The 23,092-nt window shown below is 46.6% G+C and overlaps 2 protein-coding genes across 2 annotated transcripts; both read right to left on the bottom strand.

The window, feature by feature from the left end:
- Positions 1–26: 26 nt before the first annotated feature.
- Positions 27–6,607, bottom strand: vps4a (vacuolar protein sorting 4 homolog A). The gene is made up of 11 exons (XM_062547843.1): positions 6,429–6,607; positions 5,632–5,743; positions 5,315–5,459; positions 4,980–5,041; positions 4,250–4,369; positions 3,915–4,071; positions 3,386–3,534; positions 3,135–3,216; positions 2,641–2,860; positions 1,304–1,444; positions 27–1,168 (listed from the first exon to the last, which is right to left on the bottom strand). Exons 1-11 carry the CDS (start codon positions 6,447–6,449, stop codon positions 1,067–1,069), a joined length of 1,311 nt encoding a protein of 436 aa, XP_062403827.1. The 5' UTR covers positions 6,450–6,607; the 3' UTR covers positions 27–1,066.
- A 1,845-nt stretch (positions 6,608–8,452) lies between these two features.
- sntb2 (syntrophin, beta 2) lies at positions 8,453–22,495 on the bottom strand. Its single transcript, XM_062547842.1, has 7 exons — positions 21,559–22,495; positions 14,560–14,764; positions 12,766–12,973; positions 11,476–11,618; positions 11,134–11,330; positions 10,350–10,540; positions 8,453–10,114 (listed from the first exon to the last, which is right to left on the bottom strand). Exons 1-7 carry the CDS (start codon positions 22,289–22,291, stop codon positions 10,022–10,024), a joined length of 1,770 nt encoding a protein of 589 aa, XP_062403826.1. The 5' UTR covers positions 22,292–22,495; the 3' UTR covers positions 8,453–10,021.
- Between the last annotated feature and the right edge of the window lie 597 nt (positions 22,496–23,092).

The raw sequence follows: 23,092 nt of genomic DNA, 5'->3' as shown, positions 1-23,092 counted from the left end.
TCCTTAAAACAACACAGGCGCTCAGACTGTTTTAGAATCGCAGTTTAATCAGATCAGGCAAAGTCTGTAGTCATGACAGGTGACGGCTGCCTCTGTGGACACCAAGGCTGACATCACTATCTGCACCATTAACTATCTAGACAGAGACAGATAGAAGAAACGAGCGCATCTTCTGCAGTGTGACTGAGGCCTTTTGCGTATTCAGTCCTTTCGTCAGGTAAACAAAAACATCACTCAGTCAATATACCCCTCCATACTGTAAGACTTCTGGGGACTGTGGGGGACTGTGAGGTACTGCCCCAGAACTTTCAATACTATCTCCGTTAGGTTAGTGGAGAAGACTAAACAAAAAGCTTATGCTGTTTCTTTTAGTTGCCCAGTAAACATCTTCAGTTTTTAGTGTCCTACATGGCAAACAAATAAATAAATATAAATAACGTAATACGGTCTAGAACAGAGAGCAACAATTCCTCCTTCACAAGGTGAGCATCGATAATCGCAACAGAGCCGGAGTGATGGAGGTCACACTCCGAATCAAACAATAGCAGTCTTGGTACGCATTCACACATCTCACACACAACAATAAAAAATAAACATTTACAGACGGGGACATTCTTACAGTAAATGCACAGGTACCCACACAGCAATCCTTCAACATAAAAATGATTAGCTTCTTGTTCAACGTGCCATTGGTTCGTCCTTTGAAATGATTCTTTTTTTTTTTTTCCCCGAAAACATCAAACAGCACTGGTGTGGTGCACAGAGAGATAAAAGTCCTTCAGCCTTTTTCTTTTTGTTATGCTTTGCGCGATCAAAGAGAGAAAAAAAGGTACACATTAGAGAAAAGGTAAAACACTCCTTCATTGTCACCATGGTGGGTTAGTCTAGAGTAGATAGTCCAGTGGTGGTCAGTCGAGTTTGCAGGTGCTACTGTTTGAATGGGATGGGATTGTATGAATGAGAGAGGATCTGGGTTGTGGGAGGGGGATGGTACTAGGGATGCCGGATAATAAGGTTGGTGTCCGAAGCTGGGATAGATACGCCACCACAACTCTCTCGAGCCCTCTCAGCCCTCCTGTCCAAAGTCGTCTGTGAACTTCTTCACCTTCAGCAGGTCCTCAGTGTTCACCGTGGGACGAGTGGTGGCCAGAGACCGCAGCATATCAGACTGAGGAAACAGAACAGGTGTGCACCGTTCAGTCACACTACAACAACAACCAGTGATCACAACAATCTGGGTATTTAGATAGTCCATTCATTGGGTTTGGCAAAAAGCCAAGATGTGTGCTGACACCAAGCTTACCATGCACACAATGGGTTCTAGAAGCTTGTCGCTAGGCACGTCCATCCAGGTCAATTCTATGGCAGCGGGGTCACCAGGGGAGCAGGGAGTCAGCAGGTCGTCCACCATCATTGAGCTGTTTGAGCGGGATGGGCCTCTTACCTGCACATGCACAGCGCCATTGCCAGGTGAGACCAGGTATGGGTGAGAATTTACTTTACTTTCACTGACTGAGCTATGCTCAGCAGCTGTGTCTAAAAGCCTGTTCTGTATAAACATACAATCCTCCAGCTGGACACAAACAAACATACAGGTCTTTCAGCAATGCATATGGAAATATAAAACTCAATGCTATGATTTTGTCTGCTGACTGAAAACACCAGCCTGGAAGGTTTCACTTTACGCCACAGGGTGGCACTGTCTCATAACACTAAGCTCATACATATAGAAATTAAGACTTGTAGTGCATTTACATGTCAAATGCTATGTTCTGACATACAGACATGTCATTGGGCAGCCTGCTACATTATTCCATTGCATATTCAGAAAACAAAATTTAAACAATTTCCTACACCATCTGCTTAGCACACTCCAATGTCAAAAAAACAGGGACGTATCTCAAGTGCATGATGTAGTGACAAACCTGAGCAAGATAAAAAGGAGTAAGGTGCTGTGTCCACCAAACGCGTTTTTAACAGCCAGAGCGCCCTCAACCTCCTTCTCTCGGCGCTTCGATAAGTGTTTATTGTTGCTAAGTTACCAAAACCAGAGACGGTTTATAACGAGAAGTGCCATTGACGAGCCCGGCGCTGTTCTAAAAGTTGAACAGATTTCAACTTTGAGCGCTCTGAGCGCTGCGACAAAAAACGGTCAGCGCCGACAGCTTTTTTCCGCCGAGGGCGCTCAGTGCTGTGAGCGCTGAGCTACATAGACTTTACATTGAAAATTGTCGCCGTCGGCGCAAAAAACGCGTTTGGTGGACACAGCACCTAAACCTCCAAATAGAAACAGCTTATGGTTTCATTCTCATATCAATACAGCTAACAAGGGTTTAACAAGGTTCTTCTATTAGTTTTGCACCACTTCATCATCCAGGTTTGCACATAAACACAACATACCAGAAAACATACAAAAGCAACTCAACATAATGACCATCTAATCATGATATACTGTACATCATAGCATCATATACACTATAGCCATATGCAATGCAATATAATTATAGTAATATGTGATACAATTTGTGACATTTGGCTCTACCTTGGTGGAGGGTGGGGGGTGGTTCTCAATTGTAACAACTTGATGAAATACATATGGCTCCGACCCTGTTCTTCTATTGACCATCTGCTATCAATTACCTTCTTGAAGTGCGTGGCCGACTGGACCTTCCGCACGGGCTGCATGAGTGCGTCGCGCACGATGACGCTGATGTCGGCGCCCGAGTAGCCGTCGGTCTTGCGCGCCAGCTGTCGCAGGTCGGCGTCGCTCAGGCTGTGCGGCGTGTTGCCCAGGTGCAGGCGGAACATGGCCGAGCGCGCCGGCTCCTCGGGCAGCGGGATGTAGATCCGCTTCTCAAACCTGGCCGCGTGATATGAAGGGAGATCAGAAACCACACCACAACTAAAAAAGCTTTCCCTGCATCGTGCTCACAATATGGAATTATACAACAAATGACATGTTTAAGACAAGAAGGTACTATAAATGTTGCGACAAAAAGTAAGACAAGATAATGAATGGCAAAAGGTTCCTGAAAATGACTGCCTTTAGACAGCAAGATGTGCTGTGCTTAAATGTGCATTACGGAATGATAGGCTCCACTGTGTTTATGTGCCTCTCCGATAGATCTACTGACCTCCTGCGAATGGCTGCATCCAATACCCAAGGGATGTTAGTGGCCCCCAAGACAAGGACCCCATCATTGTTATTTCCCACCCCTGTAAGTAGGACAACAAAACACAACACTGCATCATTCACTACTTAGGCTACGTTCAGAATAGACGAAAAAGACTCCAAGTCTGAACATCAAACTCTTCACTGTACTCCTCTGCATCTTTCTCTTTCGGATAATAGATGGAAGCGGAAAAAGAGGAAGATGACACTCACCCTGCATCTGGACTAGGAATTCGGTCTTGATGCGCCGCGCTGCCTCACTCTCGTTCTCATTGCGTGAGCCGCACAGAGAGTCCACCTCGTCTATGAAGATGATAGAGGGCTTGTGCTGGCGAGCCAGGTCGAAGAGGTTTTTAACGAGCCTGAGGGAGGAGAAGAAAGAGGATGGTAACAGAATGGAGCAGAACAAACCCCATTTTACACCTAGTAACTAGACATACTGTATGCACTGGCTGAGGGCCTCACCAGAACCACCATACCCCAGCCCTCAGTTCCATCATCTAGATTCTAGATGACACACACACACACACACACACACACACACACACACACACACACACACACACACACACACACACACACACACACACACACACACACACACACACACACACACACACACACACACACACACACACACACACACACACACACACACACACACACAGCAAATTTGACCATTTCAAACTGAGCAGTAGTGTAGATCTATGTGAAGACTACTAGTGAACAACAGTCCACTCACTTCTCACTCTCTCCCAGCCACTTGGACATCAGGTCAGAGGAGGAGACGGAGAAGAAAGTGGAGTTGTTGGCCTCGGTGGCCACCGCCTTGGCCAGGTAGGACTTGCCCGTCCCTGGAGGCCCGAACAGCAGGATCCCTCTCCATGGTGTCCGCTTGCCTGCAAAAACAGCGACACATTAGGCACCCCTCAAGACCATCCACATGTCCACTGCTGACTCCACACTCTCCACGAGTTAACTGTGTAATATCCACATCAACGAAGGGATGGGGACTACATTTCAGCATGAATTTTCAAAGAAGTGGGCCAAAACTGCTTGTAATAATGCTTTGCTGACCAGTGAAGAGATGGGGGAATTTGATGGGGAGGATGACTGCTTCCTTGAGGGCCTCCTTGGCTCCTTCCAATCCCGCCACGTCACTCCACCTCACATTGGGCTTCTCCATCACAATAGCACCTGTGTGACCGCAAAACAAAATAGTGACCGCTAATCCTGGGCAAACAATGCTGTCAAAGAGCTTGAACAAGCTTCGTCATAACTGTTTGATTTTGTTATACTTTGATTTATATTATTTCTTAAATGGGTGGGCTTGTTCTATCTGTGGCAACAGGAGACAATCAGACAGGAGTTCTATACGCTGAAAACATCCACTTTCAGAAGGGGAGTTTATTATTCAAGAACATCCACTTCCAGTAGTGGAGTTTGTTATTACAGTAGTGGAGTTTGTTATTCAAAACTCTACATGTCCATGGACAGATGTTCCATTTGCAGGGGTGGATATGAGGCTTGATTCATTTGGATTGCAGGCCATCTCACTCCACAAATGAGTACCACATGAGTACCACAACTATGAGTGCATTCTTTCTCTACAAATCAACAGTGCAATTATGTGAAGTGGACAAAAGGCCTCCCATGGATTCTTGTTACGTTCCACGACCATGCACATAATAACCAAACAGACCTATAGAGTTGAACATATTCTGCAAATGATTCTTTGTTTTTCAGGATGTTTCATTATTCCTATAGGAGGAGACAGAGGGGATAAAGTGACTAAAAGCCTACTCACCCATCAGATGCTCCTGGAGTTTCTTCTTCTCGGGATTCTCACCCTCACTGTCACTGTCACTCCTTTTAAGACACCACATAAACACACAATATTTACCAAATACCCTCATGCGTACATGTGCAATGCCAGCGCATGGACACCAAATCATGATTATGGACTTTAAACACCATTGTGTGACTATGTGACTGTGTATGAATTGGAAGGGGGGCATTGACCGACAGTGGGGGGGGGGGGGGGGGGGGTCAAGGAGTTTGAATAAGAGAAACGTTTAAAAGAGACACATTGAGAGTGAGGGAGAGAAAGGCATGTAGTAAATGATATCAGAAACCCCATACTTGTCATTGCTCTGTGCCTCCTTCACTGGTTTCTTGCCCTGTTTTTCTTTATTCTTCAGGTAGTCCTTTAGCTTCTCAGCTCGGTCCAGGTACTGCATACATTTGGCTCGGATGCTCTCTTTCGCTTTGTCACTGTGAGCCTCATCTGCATTTAACATCAAGATGACGTTTCAGGGAGACAGTAAAACTAATTTAGACTTCAGACAAACATACAGCATTCGTGACAATATCACCCACACTGTTGCATACACGGGTTATGGTATGTGGTACAGAGTTACCCGCCTATTCCTCTAGAAATTGATGATAATGAAACTTACATTTGATAGCATGCAGAAAGTACTCCACTGCATGCTGGTACAGGCGCAAGGCCTCTTCATAGTTCTTTGCCTTGTCTTCCTCTGTGGCTTTCGTGACCAGATCAATCGCTTTCTGCATAGAGCAGGTGGGAATCGGTAAACAAAGACACTATGTTGTGCAGTTTGCATATGTCAAAGTAACAAGTACACTAGATCTTAATATCTACTTAGCCGACTAAAGTTAACGCTATGCATACACCGCTAGACAACACATAATTTCCGTGAAGTTGTTAATCTGTCAACTGTCAACTAATTTTCATAAATAATTAACCACTAGCCTGCTACCAGTAAAGTACCATTATAATTACTCTGCTAGCGAGCTAACATAAATTGACATAACAACAAAGGGTGCAAATGTATTTATTTAGTCCTATCATGAAACTAAATCAGAACATTATGCTTCACAAACAAATAAGCGATGACAGAACAGAACAACTTAGAAGGTAGCAGCTATGTCTAGGCTACAATCAATACAAGCTGAGATCACCAACTAGACTGGAACCTCCCGTTAACGTTAATTAACATGCCAGTATAGAGCACGATCGACATATCACCAAAAAGATGAAACCACAACGAATAGTCCATTTCGACAAAATAACCAATGACGTCGAGCTGTATCTACGCCTGTCGAATGGGCGCATTTACAACGAAGCTAACGGTTTCAATCCGGTAGCGGTTTGCAATGTTTACTATTGCTGGTTAGGAGCAAAGCGAAAGGACAGTAGGCTTGGCTAGGCTAGCCTGGAAGATAACGCTACCTGTAATGTTGACGTTGTCATTTCATCTCACGCTTCTGCTGTTTTCCCCAGTCTTTTATCCAACTAACGTAGCAAACTTGACGATTTATTAAAAAATATCGTTGTGGCAAAATAAGTGGGCGCTTGGTGCCTATGACAATACTAGCTAGCTACATGACAAGCTTGGCCCAGCAACAGAGGAAAACACGAAAACAGCATTAACCATAGATACCGATTCCAATCTATGATCCATTATGCCCCACAAGTACACATTACAAATGCGGCAGTGCCATCTACCGGTCTGGCCCAGATGGACATGCAACTCAGTTTCCTCTTTGGAATTTTGTGTTGGTTTAATTGAATATCAGCAGATGAAAATAGCCTATTTGAGAACATTTCATTTGATTCACTGATATTAACAGAGGCATTTTATATTTTGTGATTAAATACCACAAAACCTGAGTAAGCTTATTCCATTGCTTTCCATGAATCCCTAATCAGGCCAGCCAGCTGTCATCCGATTTGCTGTCATCAGCTTACTTAGTGGCAATTGTCCATGAAATGGATGAATTAAATTGCAAGTGTGCTGAGGCAATGTTCATGTATAGCCTACAAAAACATGTTCATTTACAAACAAAATGATGAATAACCAGAGAGGCAAGGGTACTGGTGTGTGGTTGTTTTATTTACAGTTTGATGAGAGCACATTTCTTAACAGACATTTTTTGCATATCTTAGGAGAGCTTTCAAGACTAAAATACTTTGTATAAAACAACTTTGCAGCAGCAGTGTATCTGCTATATTTTCTCTTTTTTGATCTATAAATGATTGGATGTCACGCAAGCTGCCACAGAATATAACCTTTGGTTTAAAAAAAAAAAAAAAAAATCTATGGAACACTAATAATTAGCCTAATGGCCTCATGCTCAAAGCACTGAACAGAAAAACATAGGATGAAAACATGTCACTGGTCAAAATGCAAACTCTTCAGTCATACATCTGGAGAAGCTACTACATTCTTGGTTAATAAGGAGACCAGAGCATTAGTAAGGTCAGATGTTAAAATCATGCCATCCATGTGCCATGAAGGACTGTGTGCATGCTGCGGTCGTGAAGACAACTGTGAATTGCTCTAGCTCGGATAACTCCGGGAGTGATTTCCTTATAACAACATGCAGAAGAGTTGGCAAACAGGGCCTGGGATCTGTCGGAATCTTCAGTAAAAGCCTTGACCTTCAGCGAGCCCAGAAAGGGTTCAGCCGAGGACTGGACTGGCCTGGCCTGCCTGTCTGGACTAGCTGGGAGTCTGGCGTGGCCCCAGATTTGAGCTTGAGAGTGTCTCAGGTGCACGCCAAGTCCCTGTCTTTCAGCAGGAGACCTGCGGGAGAACAGAGCCGGCCCTTTGAGAGAGAGCCGGTGCTGATACCCACACCACGCCGTCGGTGGAAGTCCAGCAGCGATGCGAAAGAAAGATATGTCTCACATTTCGGTCAGTGAAACTCTGCAGACCAAGGAACAGAGTAGAAAGAGTTTGGGCCGTGGAAACAGGCCCATGCACAGACACCTGATAACATACACACAGAGAGACAGGTGATAATAACGGCAGACAAAGACAGGATGTGACATGTATTGCATATCAACATATTTCAACAACTTTCCCCCCCTTTTGAAACTCTAGAAATATTCTCACTTGCATATGTATTAATATTCTTTGGGGAAGGGAGGGGGGGGGATGATTCCACTTATTCTGAATGTAAAAGGCCACTGGAATGATTGGAGTCGTGCATGTGCTGTGATCAATCCTGCTCTGGGATAGAGGATGTGCATTCGTGCAGCTATGTGGAGGATCTTTACAGAGCTATGGGTACAGTCAGAAAGGCATAGTTAGCGCCCCCATTGCAGTAGGAAGAAATCAGTATTGGTTTCCTTTCAACGCAACACATCACTCCATCTGTACACGTTTGTGCTGCCCCGGCCAGGGAAGGGAAGGAATGTGCTTTGGGGAGCATTTTTTTTTGGTCACCCAATCACGGATGGCAAGTGCATGTTCTAGGAATGTAATTTAAGGCGTCTTTTTTTTGTTCTGCCATTGCTGGATTGGATTTGCTTTATAAACTTGAAATACAGTATGGATGACACTCCTCGCCTTCTACTTTCACACAAATGCCTGGATGAAACTTGGCACAAGATTATGTCTGCACTTAAGAGCAGCCACAGGGGGCGATGTGGTGTCCTTCGGATCCAAAGTGCCTCGGGCTCTTTTCACTGACAGCTATTAACCTTGACAAGTGGTGGAAAACAGGCATTTGGAAACTCATGTGCATTTGAATGGAGATGAAGGGATTGTTCCCCAGAGTGTGTGTGTGTGTGTGTGTGTGTGTGTGTGGGTGGAGAGAGGCGAGAAGCTTCGAGCCCTTTGCCACTTCCACAACTCCCTCTCTCTCTCTCTCGCTCTCTCTCTCACACACACACACACACACACACACACACACACACACACAGGTACACACATCCATGCAAACACACACATACATGCACATGCACGAATGCACGGACACACACACACACACACACAGACACACACACACACACACACACACACACACACACACACACACACACACACAGACACACAGAAACACACACACACACACACACACACACACACACACACACACACACACACACACAGTCAGAATCCCTTATGCAATTCCCCCTAGGCTGGGTGGCAGCACAGTCATTAGTGTGGGATCACTTGAAATCCAATGATACAAGGCAAACAGGGATCGTGGAGATGGCAGTGATATGAGGGACTGTGAAAGTGAATGACTTTCTTTTGGCTTGGGGAAGAGGCTCTAGGTGTTGTTCTACCCACATAACAACTGCTGCCTTAGACTGAATAACTACTCGGTCAGTTACCCCTTTCAACTTCACCAACGTGAAACCACACGCTGCAAAACAGGCGAACCGAGCACAACACAGGCACATACAGGCTACGCCAGTGAGAGTTTTTAAAGTCAAACAAGGCAGCTCAAGCACTAAACTCCTCAGCACAACAACAATACCTTACTCACTGTGCCCTAACATGAAAAAAAAGAAAACATAAATACAAAATACAGGAAATGACACATAAGGTAAGGACCAAAAACAAACAAACACACATATATGAAAGTAATACTATGTGTATGTGTGTGAGTGAGAGAGTGTGCTTTTTCAAAGCTAGTTTTGCTTTAGCCTCTATGACCCTTGAAAAAACTGGAAAAAGTTTAGAAGAGAGTATTTAGACTAGCTCTACAACAAGGCACATTTGGTAATCCTGATAACAGTCACATTTCAATATGCTAAAAATGGAAACACAAGCTCACTAACACACACATTCTGGTGTACACAGCATGCTACCGACGGTGCTCGCAAGTCCACACTGCCACTGACCACGCACGTGCATACACAAACACACACACACACAAACCCTTACACTGACATGACAACAAAGCAAAAATGTGCTTAAAAAATGTAGAAATAAAATGGAAGGCGATGATAGATGGTGTTGATATCAAGACGTATATGTATATATGTAAAGAGGCGCTGTGACACTGAGCTCCTGTTGTCCCCATTCACGTCAGCAGGCCCATGCGAGTGAGTTTAGCTGACAGGAAGGAATGGAGCACAAACACCACAGGCTTTGGCCCCGATCTCAGGTCAAACACCTGCCACAGATAGAAAGAAAGAGACAGAAAGAAAGAAAGAAAGGGTGAAAATGACTATACTGACTATACATGACTATAATATATATCTGTAAATTCAAACTGCACTAATATAATATACCATAACAAACAAAAACAATAAAAAAAAACAATAATGTAAAACATGAAAGTACTATGAGGACCTTCTAGACAACTGAAACTCAATTACAGTTAATTTAGAGATGATTTTTTGACATACCAGTTCCCCCTCGGGACCACCAAAGTCCAAGTAGAGTTTGCGGACCCCGTCGTCAGCGGACATTTTGAGCTTTTCGTAGGGGTAGCGGAAGAGGACCATGGTCCCAGCCGCCTCGGCTGGCTCCCGGCTCACCGTGAAGCCCTTGTCATAATGCAGGGTCAAACGCACCTCCTGTCTGTTCAACACACAACCTGGAACACAACAAAACCACACGACTGTCTCACAAACACAGCTTGGCGTGTGTGTGTGTTTGTGTGTAGGAAGAAAGAACTTGAAGACGAATGCACATCTCTGAGGTTCAAGGATATTGTAGAACAGGACAGGAAACAAGTGAACTTTTCCAGTGTTTAATTTTGGCCGGCTATTGTTCTACGCATAAGTGGGGGAGAAAGTCGACCCACTGGCAGAGTGCCTTATTTCCAGTCCAAGTTCACCCTAATCAGTACTGTTCTGTTCAACTTTGCAATCCCTCTCTCAGCCTATTGCTCTTTCCTTCTCTTTGTTTTTGTTTCCTTCTTTCTCTCTCTCTCTCTCTCTCTAGTACATGGGACACTGTATTTCCTCTCCGAAGAGGTGGGTTTGACTCATTGTGAAATGTCAGCATATAAAAGTAGGATAAGTAAACACACTCACAGGCTCACAAGTCTGTACAATGCCCACACACGGATGCACACGAGTGCAACAGGAAGCCTACATTACTCACACATAAAGCCAAATGATACAACCACACGTAACGTAATGCACAAACACACACCTCTTTAAACACACATGCACACAGACGTACCTATGGACACCTCTTTAATCAGTTCTGCGGCGGCGTGCCCACCCTGCACCAGGGCCCGTGTCCATGACGACAGGTCCCAGTGGGTCTCCACGCGGAAGACGTGCGACTCGATGCCACGGCTCGTGCCCGTCCGTGTGGCAAACACCAGGTCCGCCCCCAGTGCCGGCGACCCGTGGGAGCTGCCCGAATGAACCAGCCTACCAGGACAGCAGGAGAGGGCAAAGCTCAGAGGTCAGAGAGACAGTCAGGTACGCACTCCTCAAAGCACACCTTGGTTACCATGGTTATGTACCAGCAAAACCGGAGGATGGAGAAAACTGAAAGAGAGAGAGAGAGAGAGACCTTGTGGCGAGGACAGGGTGCGTGAGCAGCGGGTTCGTCCAGGCCTCACGACTCCAGGGCACCGAGTCGAACAACAGGATGTCTTTCTCGGTCAGCGCCATGACGACCGGGCGGTACTGCATCCGCCCACCTTCCAACTGGATCTAAAACCAAACAGGGCAGACAGTCAGGCTGTGTGTGAGTACTAGAGAGTGGGTTTGTGCTTGTGCTTGTGCTTGTGCTTGTGCTTGTGCTTGTGCTTGTGCTTGTGTGTGTGAGTGTGTGAGTTAGTGTGTGTGTGTGTGTGTGTGTGTGTGTGTGTGTGTGTATCCAGTTGGATGACATGGTATGAGGCTTCCCAACCTCTGAGTCCATGGTGTCTGTTTATGTGTAATGGCTGCTAGTGTGTGTGTGTGTGTGTGTGTGTGTGTTGTGTTAGCAGGGCCCGGAGGAAGTAGTTAACACAAACGCAGCTTCCTGTGGTTTTCGGTCTTCACTGCACCTCCTGTAACCCCTCCATGCCACTGCCATCTACACTCCCCGCTTACATAACTCGGCACAATCTCAACACTCCCTCTCCATTTTCACAGAGAGTTCCGGAATAACACAAGACCACACCGTGAGAATCCCTTAGCGCAGCCGCAGACCCTGTTGCAGTCTTCTAACTGGGAACTGTGCGAGTGGTCTGACCGAGTGCCATCACCGCGTTTCGTTCATGTTCCATGAACTGAGTTGTTTCAAAAATCCTTTGTGACAAGAGGAGAGCACAAAAGCTCACATGTTGTGTAACAATAGAAAAACAGGCCCAGGGAAAGAGCTCACTGTTGACACGCTCGCCTGACACCAGCTGAGTATTCTTGAGATACTCCAGTGATGTGATGCCATTGGTATTTGGGTCAGGTTTTTACACAGGCGATACAGAGAAAATTTTACCAAAGAAGGCACAATAACCAAAACCAAGGCTATCTGTGATGGTTACAATCTATTCGATAAAATATTATTCTAAAAAAGATATGACAGCATTGAAAGGATCAGTGTGTGCTAAAAAATAAAAAAAAACCTACAGTAGAGTAGCATTGCTTTCCTAATGTGTTGTCATTAGAATGTGGGTCAATATTTGTGCAGGTGATAAGAGGGGATTTCCTGGTGTTGTGTATATACAGTACATGAATATACTTGGATAACTTGAGTTGTGCATGTATGTGTGTATGTATGTGACTCGACTGTATACATGAAGAATACTTCCATTTGACGACACGCGCCATTTGTCTGTGTCTGACCGGCTTGGCCCTTGATCAGCGCGTACTGTACCTGCTCGGCTAGCCAGCCGATGTGCTTGAGCTGGGGGTGTGCGGCGGTGGTCGGCGCGCTCAGGTAGGCGTTGACGTGGGCCAGCGTCTGGGGCAGCAGGGCGGCGATGTTGGTGTGGGTGGCGGTGAACCAGGCCTGCGCCGACGCACCATCCTTGCAGCGGAGCACCACCGTGTGCTGGCCGTCAGGGGAGTGCAGCTCCAGCAGCCTGGCAAAGGGACAACAGAGAGGGAGGGGGAGAGAGCGGTGAGTGTGTATGGTGGCCTAGGAGGGACACAGAGAGAGAGAGGGGTGAGTGTGTATGGTGGCCTAGGAGGGACACAGAGAGAGAGAGGGGTGAGTGTGTATGGTGGCCTGGGAGGGACACAGAGAGAGAGAGAGGGGTGAGTGTGTATGGTGGCCTATAGGAGGGACACAGAGAGGGAGAGAGGGGTGAGTGTGTTTGGTGGCCTATAGGAGGGACACAGAGAGAGAGGGGTGAGTGTGTATGGTGGCCTAGGAGGGACACAGAGAGAGAGAGAGGGGTGAGTGTGTATGGTGGCCTATAGGAGGGACACAGAGAGAGAGGGGTGAGTGTGTATGGTGGCCTGGGAGGGACAGCCATAGAGAGAGAGGGGTGAGTGTGTATGGTGGCCTGGGAGGGACAGCCATAGAGAGAGAGGGTGAGTGTGTGTGGTGGCCTGGGAGGGACAGCCATAGAGAGAGAGGGTGAGTGTGTATGGTGGCCTAGGAGGGACACAGAGAGAGAGAGGGGTGAGTGTGTATGGTGGCCTGGGAGGGACAGCCATAGAGAGAGAGGGTGAGTGTGTATGGTGGCCTAGGAGGGACACAGAGAGAGAGAGGGGTGAGTGTGTATGGTGGCCTAGGAGGGACAGCCATAGAGAGAGAGAGAGGGGTGAGTGTGTATGGTGGCCTGGGAGGGACAGCCATAGAGAGAGAGGGTGAGTGTGTATGGTGGCCTATAGGAGGGACACAGAGAGAGAGAGGGGTGAGTGTGTATGGTGGCCTATAGGAGGGACACAGAGAGAGAGGGGTGAGTGTGTATGGTGGCCTGGGAGGGACAGCCATAGAGAGAGAGGGGTGAGTGTGTATGGTGGCCTGGGAGGGACAGCCATAGAGAGAGAGGGTGAGTGTGTATGGTGGCCTAGGAGGGACACAGAGAGAGAGAGAGGGGTGAGTGTGTATGGTGGCCTGGGAGGGACAGCCATAGAGAGAGAGGGGTGAGTGTGTATGGTGGCCTAGGAGGGACAGCCATAGAGAGAGAGAGGGGTGAGTGTGTATGGTGGCCTAGGAGTGACAGCGATAGAGAGAGAGGGGTGAGTGTGTGTATGGTGGCCTGGGGGGGACAGAGAGAGAGAGAGGGAGAGAGAGAGAGAGAGAAAGAGAGAGAGAGTGTGTGGCAAAGGCAAAAGCCAGTCTTATCAGCTATATTGTGGCTGTCATTATCAGGCTAGGGAAAACACATGCAAATTAGCCATGTGTGCCAACTACAGTTTTACAGTTTATTAATGAGCCTGTCAAGTGTACCCATCAATGAGTCATTTAATAGTAAGCATATTCACACACACACACACACACACACACACACACACACACACACACACACACACACACACACACACACAGAGATACACACACACACACACACACACACACACACAAAATGAAACAATGAAAATATGCAACACACATACTGATGGTGAAAATCCACATACATCCAAATATAGACCACAGAGTACTTTTAAAACATTATTGGATGGTGGACAAATTACACACACACACACACACACACACCTGTTCTCCAGGTCAGGCATGGTGAGGTTGCGGCTGATGAAGCTCATCTTCAGTGGGATGATCTTCCTGTCCTTGGTGCCAGGGCTGTGTTTGGGTAGCTCATCGCCACTGAGGCTGGGGGAGTGGGAGCGCGTTCCCTCCCAAGGCAGGTCTGCCACCATAGAGGGCTTCTTGAACAAGGGAGATACCTCTCTGATGTACTTCACTGTGAGAAGAGAAACAGAGACACATAATCAGTATGTTTCCTTGTGTGTGGGTAGTTGTGTTTATGCTCGGCTGTGCTTACTGTGCAACGCCTAGTGGTAGTAACTACCTACAGTAGGAAGAAGTGAGTGTTATAGCACAAATGCATGAACATGTGCATTAAAACGTTTTGTGGTTTGTAGCAATCAAAATGTATTTCCATTTTTCGTAGATTTCGTACTTTGAAATGCCACAGACCATGGAGGACTTGTCTGGAAAAGAGGGTAGCTGGGATATACTACTTTGTAGCCGAGACAGTACAAACACATGCATGCACAACAGACACACACACACACAGACACACACACAGACACACACACACACACACAGACACACAGACACAGACACACACACACACACACACACACACACACACACACACACACACACACACACACACACACACACACACACACACACACACAGACACACACACACACACACACACAGCACATGGGCAAAAAAGGACAAGTCCCTTCCTGTGTGACAGACCACACTTCAAAAGTTGTATATGTTCCACTCTGTGTTTCAAGTGTTCCATGCTGTTTTGGTTGTAATATGAATGTACTGCTGTTGTCAAGAGTTTGACGAAAAGGGATGGCTCTCACATTCCTCCTCCGGCACGGTCGGTAACATGTTCGATGCCAACGACCACAAAGGGAAGAATGTGGAGAATAGGCGTGAGTCTCCTGAAGCCACATATATGGCGGCTTCTGGCCCACCGCATTACCAACACCGATAACGCTCAGCGCTTTCGAGCGAAGTGGAACTTCCATAGGAAATGATACCCTGCAACTGAACAGGGATTCGGAGTGCTCAGCACAGAGCTGTCTTTGGGAGGAACATCTGGGGGGGGGGGGGGGGGGGGGGGGGGGATTGACACGGAGCTTCTGCTGCCTCAGCACGAAGGCAAAAATTGTCGTTCAGCGAGGAGGAATGGCTTCAATTTCCCCATTTTTGGTTGGATGCCCTATGCCACAGTGAAACCACAATAATGCAAACTCTTGCTTTCTCTCTTGCCATCCATACTTTCTTGTGCACACACTCACGCATACACATACCCACACAGCCACACGCAAACATTCACTTTTGCATGGAATGTCTGCTTGTGAGTGTGAGTGTGTGTGTGTATGTGTGTGTGTGGGGGTGGTCTTCAGGATGGGCTATTGAAGAGGGAGAAACTCGATCTGAGTTCGAAGAGATGAGGTCACTCATGGAAGGGGATTATACTTGCGAAAGCAATTGGCCAGCAGGCATGTGCATATGCATGTGTGTGTGTGTGTGTGTAAGTGTAGATCTGTGTGTGTGTGTTATTCATCTAGATGGAGCTGAGGGCTGGGGTATCGTGGTTCTGGTGAGGCCCTTGGCCAGGGACCTCCACTAGCCAAACTTCAGTGTTCAGTTAGCAGATGACAGGCTAGGAGAGGAGGGATCAGTAAGGCAGATCTGGTCTCTGTGGTTTGTCCTCAGCTGAAGGCCTCAAAACTCCTCTCTGAATGTGCCTACCCAGCCAGAACAAGCCCTGGTCCGGGACAAGGCACTGTGAAAAGCAGACTCTTACAAAAGAGGGTAGCCTTAGCCTAAGACCGTCTGTCTCTCTGCGAAACCCATAAAATCACAATCACTAAAGCAATTAACCCAATTCAAATCCAGCTTGGCTGACAAGTGGAGGAAAGGAAGCACTATATGACAGTGTCAGAAAATGGGGTGGCACATGCAAGCCCAATAGACATTGCAACTTCAGTTTCATAAAACCTCCAGCCCCCCAAAACTAAATGACAAGCCGGTGTCGAGAGCTTACTACTACATGTGTACAGTTTTCTTCCCGATCTGGAGTCCTTTTATAGTATCCTAGTATTTCTGCCTTCTCCTACTTGTTCTTCAAGTATGAAACACACATTGGTGACAGTCATAGCACTTCTTACTGTAAAATCACTGAGGAAATCCATGCATGCACACAGTGACCGACAGCACAAACCATTAATAGATGCCTTGTCTGTCAATATTTGCCCCCATATCTGTGCAAACACAATTAGAAACTCAATGGAGTAATAATGCCAACACAACATAGATAAGGAACGGGATTCAAGGGCAGACAATATCCCATGTCATGACATTGCCAGAGCTCCCTGCATACCACAGTCAACCATAGCATTATTATGGCACGAGGATACGTGCTCTACATGTCTAAAGGCAACCATGGCATGGAGTTGGTTTTTAAAAAAGTGTGGGAATAGTTTGATTACTTTGATTGAGGTATTAAAAGGCCAGACTTCAAAGTAGCAGAGCAGTCAAACAGAGAGCATAGAGGTGCCCTGTGCTTTGGCTGAGACGTGGGCAGGTTTCGAGTGGAAAGCGGAGCCAGCATTGCTCTCACCATTTCAAAGAACCGTCTTCGGGATGACTGTTCTCGTGTTCTCTTCACAAGTTGCACAAGGCCTGGATGGGCGATGCTAGCAACCCGCTGACCGGCCAGCTTAATCAGAGAAGCAGCGCTGGGATGGACAGACATAATAGCTCACGGGCCAATGTTCTGGGACCCTGCAGCCGAAGCCAAAGTGAACCCAAACTCACAAGATCTGACTGTTCCAGACTGTCTCTAGACTAATTAGAAGGGATTTTAATTGGTTGGAACGAATGCGGCCTGTTTTTTTCTTTCAATCTCTCTCTCTCTCGTCAGTCAATGTCCTCATCGTTTCAAAATAACTGTGTTCACATTCACATACATAAGTACAGTCATCTGTCTCCCTTTTCCTCCAGATTCCAAGTATGACCCTGTTGACATCTAATCCAGTGCAACATTAGAGAATTCAAACTGATGTCCTTTCTCAATCACTACCACTGGACGCAGCTCGATCTCACAGACCTACAAGAAAGCCGATGCCCGATGCACCATATGACCGAATATCATAGATCTGTTATCCGCTGTCCTCCACTATTCACAGGAGTACACACAGGCCTAGCTGTGGTCATTCTCATATATCTACATTAAGTCGATCCCTCACTGACTGTGACAGGCCTACCAACAATGATATGTTATTGACTTTGTTTAGATAAGGAAACAATGTGGGGCTTAAAACATACTGAGCCATAAACCATCTACAGTTAGAATCTCTCTGTCGGACTTAATAATTCACTATCTCAAATCTGTTCCCTTTCTCTCGCTCTCACTCTCTTTCTCTCTGTCCTCTCCATGTCAAGGGTTAGAGGTGACACGACAGGAAGCACAGGTTTCCTATGACTGTTTTTTTCAACGCGTTGTGTTTTTCTTTCAGGTCATCTGAGAGGAATTTTCCACTCAGAAAAGCATTCTTTTCTTTCACAGCAAAAAGATTATGGGAGAAGCAGCCACAGACCGAGGTGCAGGAATGAGACACACACAGAGAGAGAGAGAGAGGCAGAGGAAAGTGCAGGGTTCCAGCGACCCAGCGCGAGTGAGCTCGGCAATCCTCCAGCATCGGCGGCCCCTCTTCTGCTCTGCTCTGTTTAAAGATCTCATTAGGACCGTCGGTAGCATCGCACAGCTCCAGTTCTAATTTTAATTAGGGCACACCGTACAAAAGAAGACACCGAAGAATTCATGTGTGTGTGTGTGTGTGTGTGAGAGTGAGTGTGTGTCTGTATGTGCATGAGGGATACTGTCCCAAGTGGTGCTGTCCCATATAACGATGCTTCTCTGAATACGCAAAGAACAATGCAAGAGAAAACTACTACAAGACACCAAAAAGTTAACATGCGCACCGACCAAACACACACACACACGAACATCATAACTAGAATCCAGTACAACAAGTCACTACCACTCCCTCCAAAACAATCACAGATAAATCACACAAAAACACTACCACACCATCGGAATGTGATCCACACCACACAGACACACACACACACCTAGTGCTTCTCCTGTTATTTTTGCCTCCTTTATCAGACAGAGGCCCCCAGAATGTTACTCTTCCACTGAAACCCATACAGGCACAACTGCTTCTCCACTGGCCAAATTCCCCTGCAGTCTGTCCTTACTCTTTCTCTTTCTTCTCTTTCCCCTCCTCCCTCCCATGGCGCAGGCTGCCAGGACCTTAATGAGAACAGTGTGTCAGACTCCTTCGAAAGACTGTGCGGGGAAAGGAGGAGGGCGTGTGGGAGGGGCGAAGGAGGTGGTAGAGGCCATGTCACACTTTTCCACCGAGAAGCTCCCAGTATTTCAAACCTAACCGACCACCTATGCTTACACCAACACAAAGACCACTCAATCCCCCCACCCCCCGAACACACACACACACACACACACACACACACACACACACACACACAATCACCTGCCACCTGGACCGAGTTTAGTGGGAAAGAGAGTGGTCCCCACTCAGAGAAGTCCAGTTCCTGCCAAGAGCGCCGTCGTCCATTGCACACTGAAAACAATGTGGTTCTGCTCTGCATCACAGGCCTGTCACAGACACATGCCCCTGCTCTGACATCCGTCCCCCCTCTCTGCTCTCTCTGTGCTCCTGCCATCCGTTCCCCCTGGCTCGGCCTCAGAGACAGGAGGCTTGGACCCACAGACCTCTGCTCTGCCACTCACAGGAAAAGAGCTGTGGTCAACAGAAGAAAGAGGAAAGAAGAGATACACACAGAGATAGAAAGAAGCGGAAAGATAGCACAAGTGTAAATGTATGGAACAGAGTTGGAAAGAATGATATAGATAGATAGATAGAAAGATAGATAAATAGAGAGATGGAAAGAATAATAGATAGAGAAAAAAGCATGAAAAGAAAGTAAATAAAAGATAAAACAAGGCTGAAAGCAAGCAAAAGAAGAAAAAAAAGAACAAGACAACTTGATCAGAGTTCATACTTTCCTCTACCCTCATAATCAGTCAGTGGTGGTAGTGGAGCGGCCAATTACATAACCTGGCCCGGTTCGGTTCATATTTAAGTCTGCGGTTTTACAGTACTGTGAACTGATGTTTGCTCAGGTTCTCTGCCTAATGCTACATTCCCGGCAGTCATTCGGTGTTTGCCTTTGGGGAAACAAAAGGAAATAACTGTCTCTCATCTGAGCACTCCTGAGATGCCCTCATGAATGAGGGGCTTTGTCTCCGCACTGTTTTCAGCCCCAGTCCACCCTCTGCGCTTCTTTCTCCCCCTGGCCAAACAATGGCCACATCTTCCCATCCACCACTGAGCACAGACACTAAGTGACACGGCCGGCTCAAGGTCAGTGTCACCTCAGGCTCTGCTCGGCCACTGCTCCTCTCACTCAGCTGCTTTTGTTTGGATCACTTCTTGTTTCTGTGAACTGAAATAAACATACGTGACCACATGTTCTCTTTTCAGTGTATCACAGGACGTGACCTTGTGTAGATTCCCGGGCAGGAGCTAAGTTTAAGTGTGAAGATGACAAAATCATTTTTGAGGGGTCAACTCCTTCCATAAAAGCATGACTGGTTCCTGTCTTGTACATCGGAAATAATTATGACTATCAGCCATATTGGTAGTAAATCAAATTAAGTATACTGTAGATTTCAAGTGTATCTGGATGTGTTTGGTTTCTCATAGCTTGGTCTTAGCACATGACTAGATGACTGACAGAGCAGTTCAAATATCCCCCGACTTTGCTACCAGGCCCATGCATCAATTTAAGAGCAATTGGGACTCACACTCTAAGTTACACTGGCAAACACAACAGCTCATTTTCTGTAAGGAAGGCAAACACTGTCATGGAACTGCCACATTCTTCGCACACATTCACAGGAGCATCTCAATGGAAGCAGAAGACATTAACAAGAACAACTTCCCATTTATCTTTTGTCTTATAGCCACGACAGGTGGGTCCAAACAATAGCTTGTCTATTAATGTTAATTTAGAGACACTGACTTGGTGAATTAGCTGAGCACGTGGTGTTACAAGGCGTGAACAGGACGTTAAATCACGAGGGCACGCTAACCAGTTCAATTCTTTCCAACACATTAACCACAACGAGTCTCGGACCACTGCCCTTGCCGGGCCCCTGGACATTTTAACAATAAAATGTCCGACGTGTTTCCAAATCTCCCCAGGTTATTGGCAGTGTTCGTGCTGTTGCATCAATCAGCACACTCCCTGTGGGCACAAGTTGTTTTGCAACAGTAGCTTAGACCACATGCGGTAACAGACATTGTAACAGCTGCCAATACGTGGATATTAAACTAGCCCTCATAATAGCATAGTTTGTTACAAAGTAATAACTGCGGATAAGCAAACGTTCCAATACAGTCTAACGACACGTAGGCTAGGCTTTGTCGTGTATGAAGCTGTTGCAGTGTAGCCGAATAAACAAACACTTCCATAATGTGATGACATACACCCCGCCCCTCTGAAATCTCCACAAGCACTTCTGATAAACCACGCACGCACCACTGTAGCGGTAAGCATCGTGGTCTCTCACTTTGCCTGTTGATTAAAATATAATCTTGGCTACACCTAGTCCCAGAAATAATCAATGCAATATGTACAGTGTTGCTGTGATTTAGCTGGCGATTATTAGCGTGGCGTAAATCCTTCTGTGATCATGATAGGCTATTTGTTTAAAAGAGTGCCTATTTGTGTTGAGCGGGACAAATAATAAACTGAGACGTCACCCCGGGATGTGTACGGATCTGTAAAATAGACTGAGTTGCGCAGCAGCATAGTAGGTGAGCACAAAAGTAAGCTCAAGAGTTGACTACTTTTCGTGTCAACCCAGGCCTTCATGAATCCCCGTTATTGCGTTAGACAACTTACCCTCGAGCATAACCTCCTTTCCGGCCTTTTTAAGCGCCTGCACCGCCACGTCGTGTGTGGCTTCGCGTAAGTCATTGCCATTGACGGACAAAATTGCATCGCCGACACGTAGAGCTCGACTCTGGTCCGCAGCAAGTCCGGGGAAGATCTTGGATATGAGGATGGGCATTCGGTTTTCTCGACCACCTTTGATACTGATGCCTAAACCACCAGACTCCTGTTTGACAACTCTTACTTTCCGTATTGCTTCCGACCCACCAGCTTCGAAACTATTTGGTGTCTCGCCATGCCGTGAACTAAAACTAGACCCAGGGCTACCATAACTAGACCCAGGACTTCCAAAGTCTGAGTTGGCTCCGTTATCTCGACTGAACTTGCCAGAACCTGGACTATTGTAGCCGTAGCTGCTGCTGTTGTCGTAATGACCTCGGGTGAGTGCCCCCCGCGCTGGGCTATCACTTCGCCTTAAAGCTCCGTGGTTGGGGTGGATGTCCGAGTTCTGGCTTCGGTTCGGATTTCCTGATGTTAATCCAGGTTCGCCACCGTTCGACAAACCATTTCTTAGGCCAGCTGACGAATTGTTGTAATCCAAGTTATTACCCGGACCACTTAAATCTGCTTCTGCCGTCAAAGTTAAAGTTTCACGGGTGAGCTCAGCCGCTACTCGAATCCAGCGGTCCCGTAGCAAAAGATCCAGTTGACCATTTTTGTCCGCTCGAGTCCAGATAGCCATTCTGGTCCTCAGGGCAGGTTTCAAACTAAACTCATAATGAACTTTTTCCTCTTTTTCGGAGTGCGCACTAAGCTACTCATCGACACACCCACTTACGCACAGAGTTCGGGAGCCGAGGGAGACAGAGCTGTTTCTCAAAAAAAAAAAAAACGAAAGAGGGAAAGGAAAACAACATCTATTGGGCTATCGTGTAGTGAGCGCCAGATTCGGAGAGCGGTCTGTTAAGTACCTAAAAAAACCTCAAGGCCGGATGAAGCAAGCAACCAATGAACGTGCGCCCTAGCCTTTCTGATTACTTATTCATGTCCAGAGGCGGAGCGTTTCATACATTGTTTGCCGCTGGAGTTTGCATTGGTGAGTTACTGTGCTACTGTCAGATTTCTTCCCCAGCTGATTACGAAGTGGCTCGTCTAAGTCATAACACGTCTGCTCTAAAAACATTAGCAAGTTGCTCCTACTCTCTGTTAATTCAGTGTTCTCACAAATGCAGATGTCTCTGTGATTCGTGACATACAGCTGAGGCTGAGGCTGCAAAAACAAGAAAGGTTAGGAGTGGACGGACACTGATCTTTCTCCAGAGCACCATTTTTTTGCAGGGTGCTGCACAGAACAGCAAGCCCCTCTGTCAGCATAAACACAATGTGTTTTTGTCAGCAACCCCACCCCCCACACCCCCAACCTCCACACACACACACACACACACACACACACACACACACACACACACACACACACACTCACACAAACACATCTCCTGTCTCGAAAAAAGCCAGCTGGAGTGCCTTGTACTCCACCTCAAAC

Source organism: Sardina pilchardus, chromosome 10 (assembly GCF_963854185.1).
Source record: "Sardina pilchardus chromosome 10, fSarPil1.1, whole genome shotgun sequence".
Lineage (NCBI taxonomy): Eukaryota > Metazoa > Chordata > Actinopteri > Clupeiformes > Clupeidae > Sardina > Sardina pilchardus.
The sequence above is the reverse complement of the archived record's forward strand: the minus strand, read 5'-3'. Positions and strand labels throughout refer to the sequence as shown.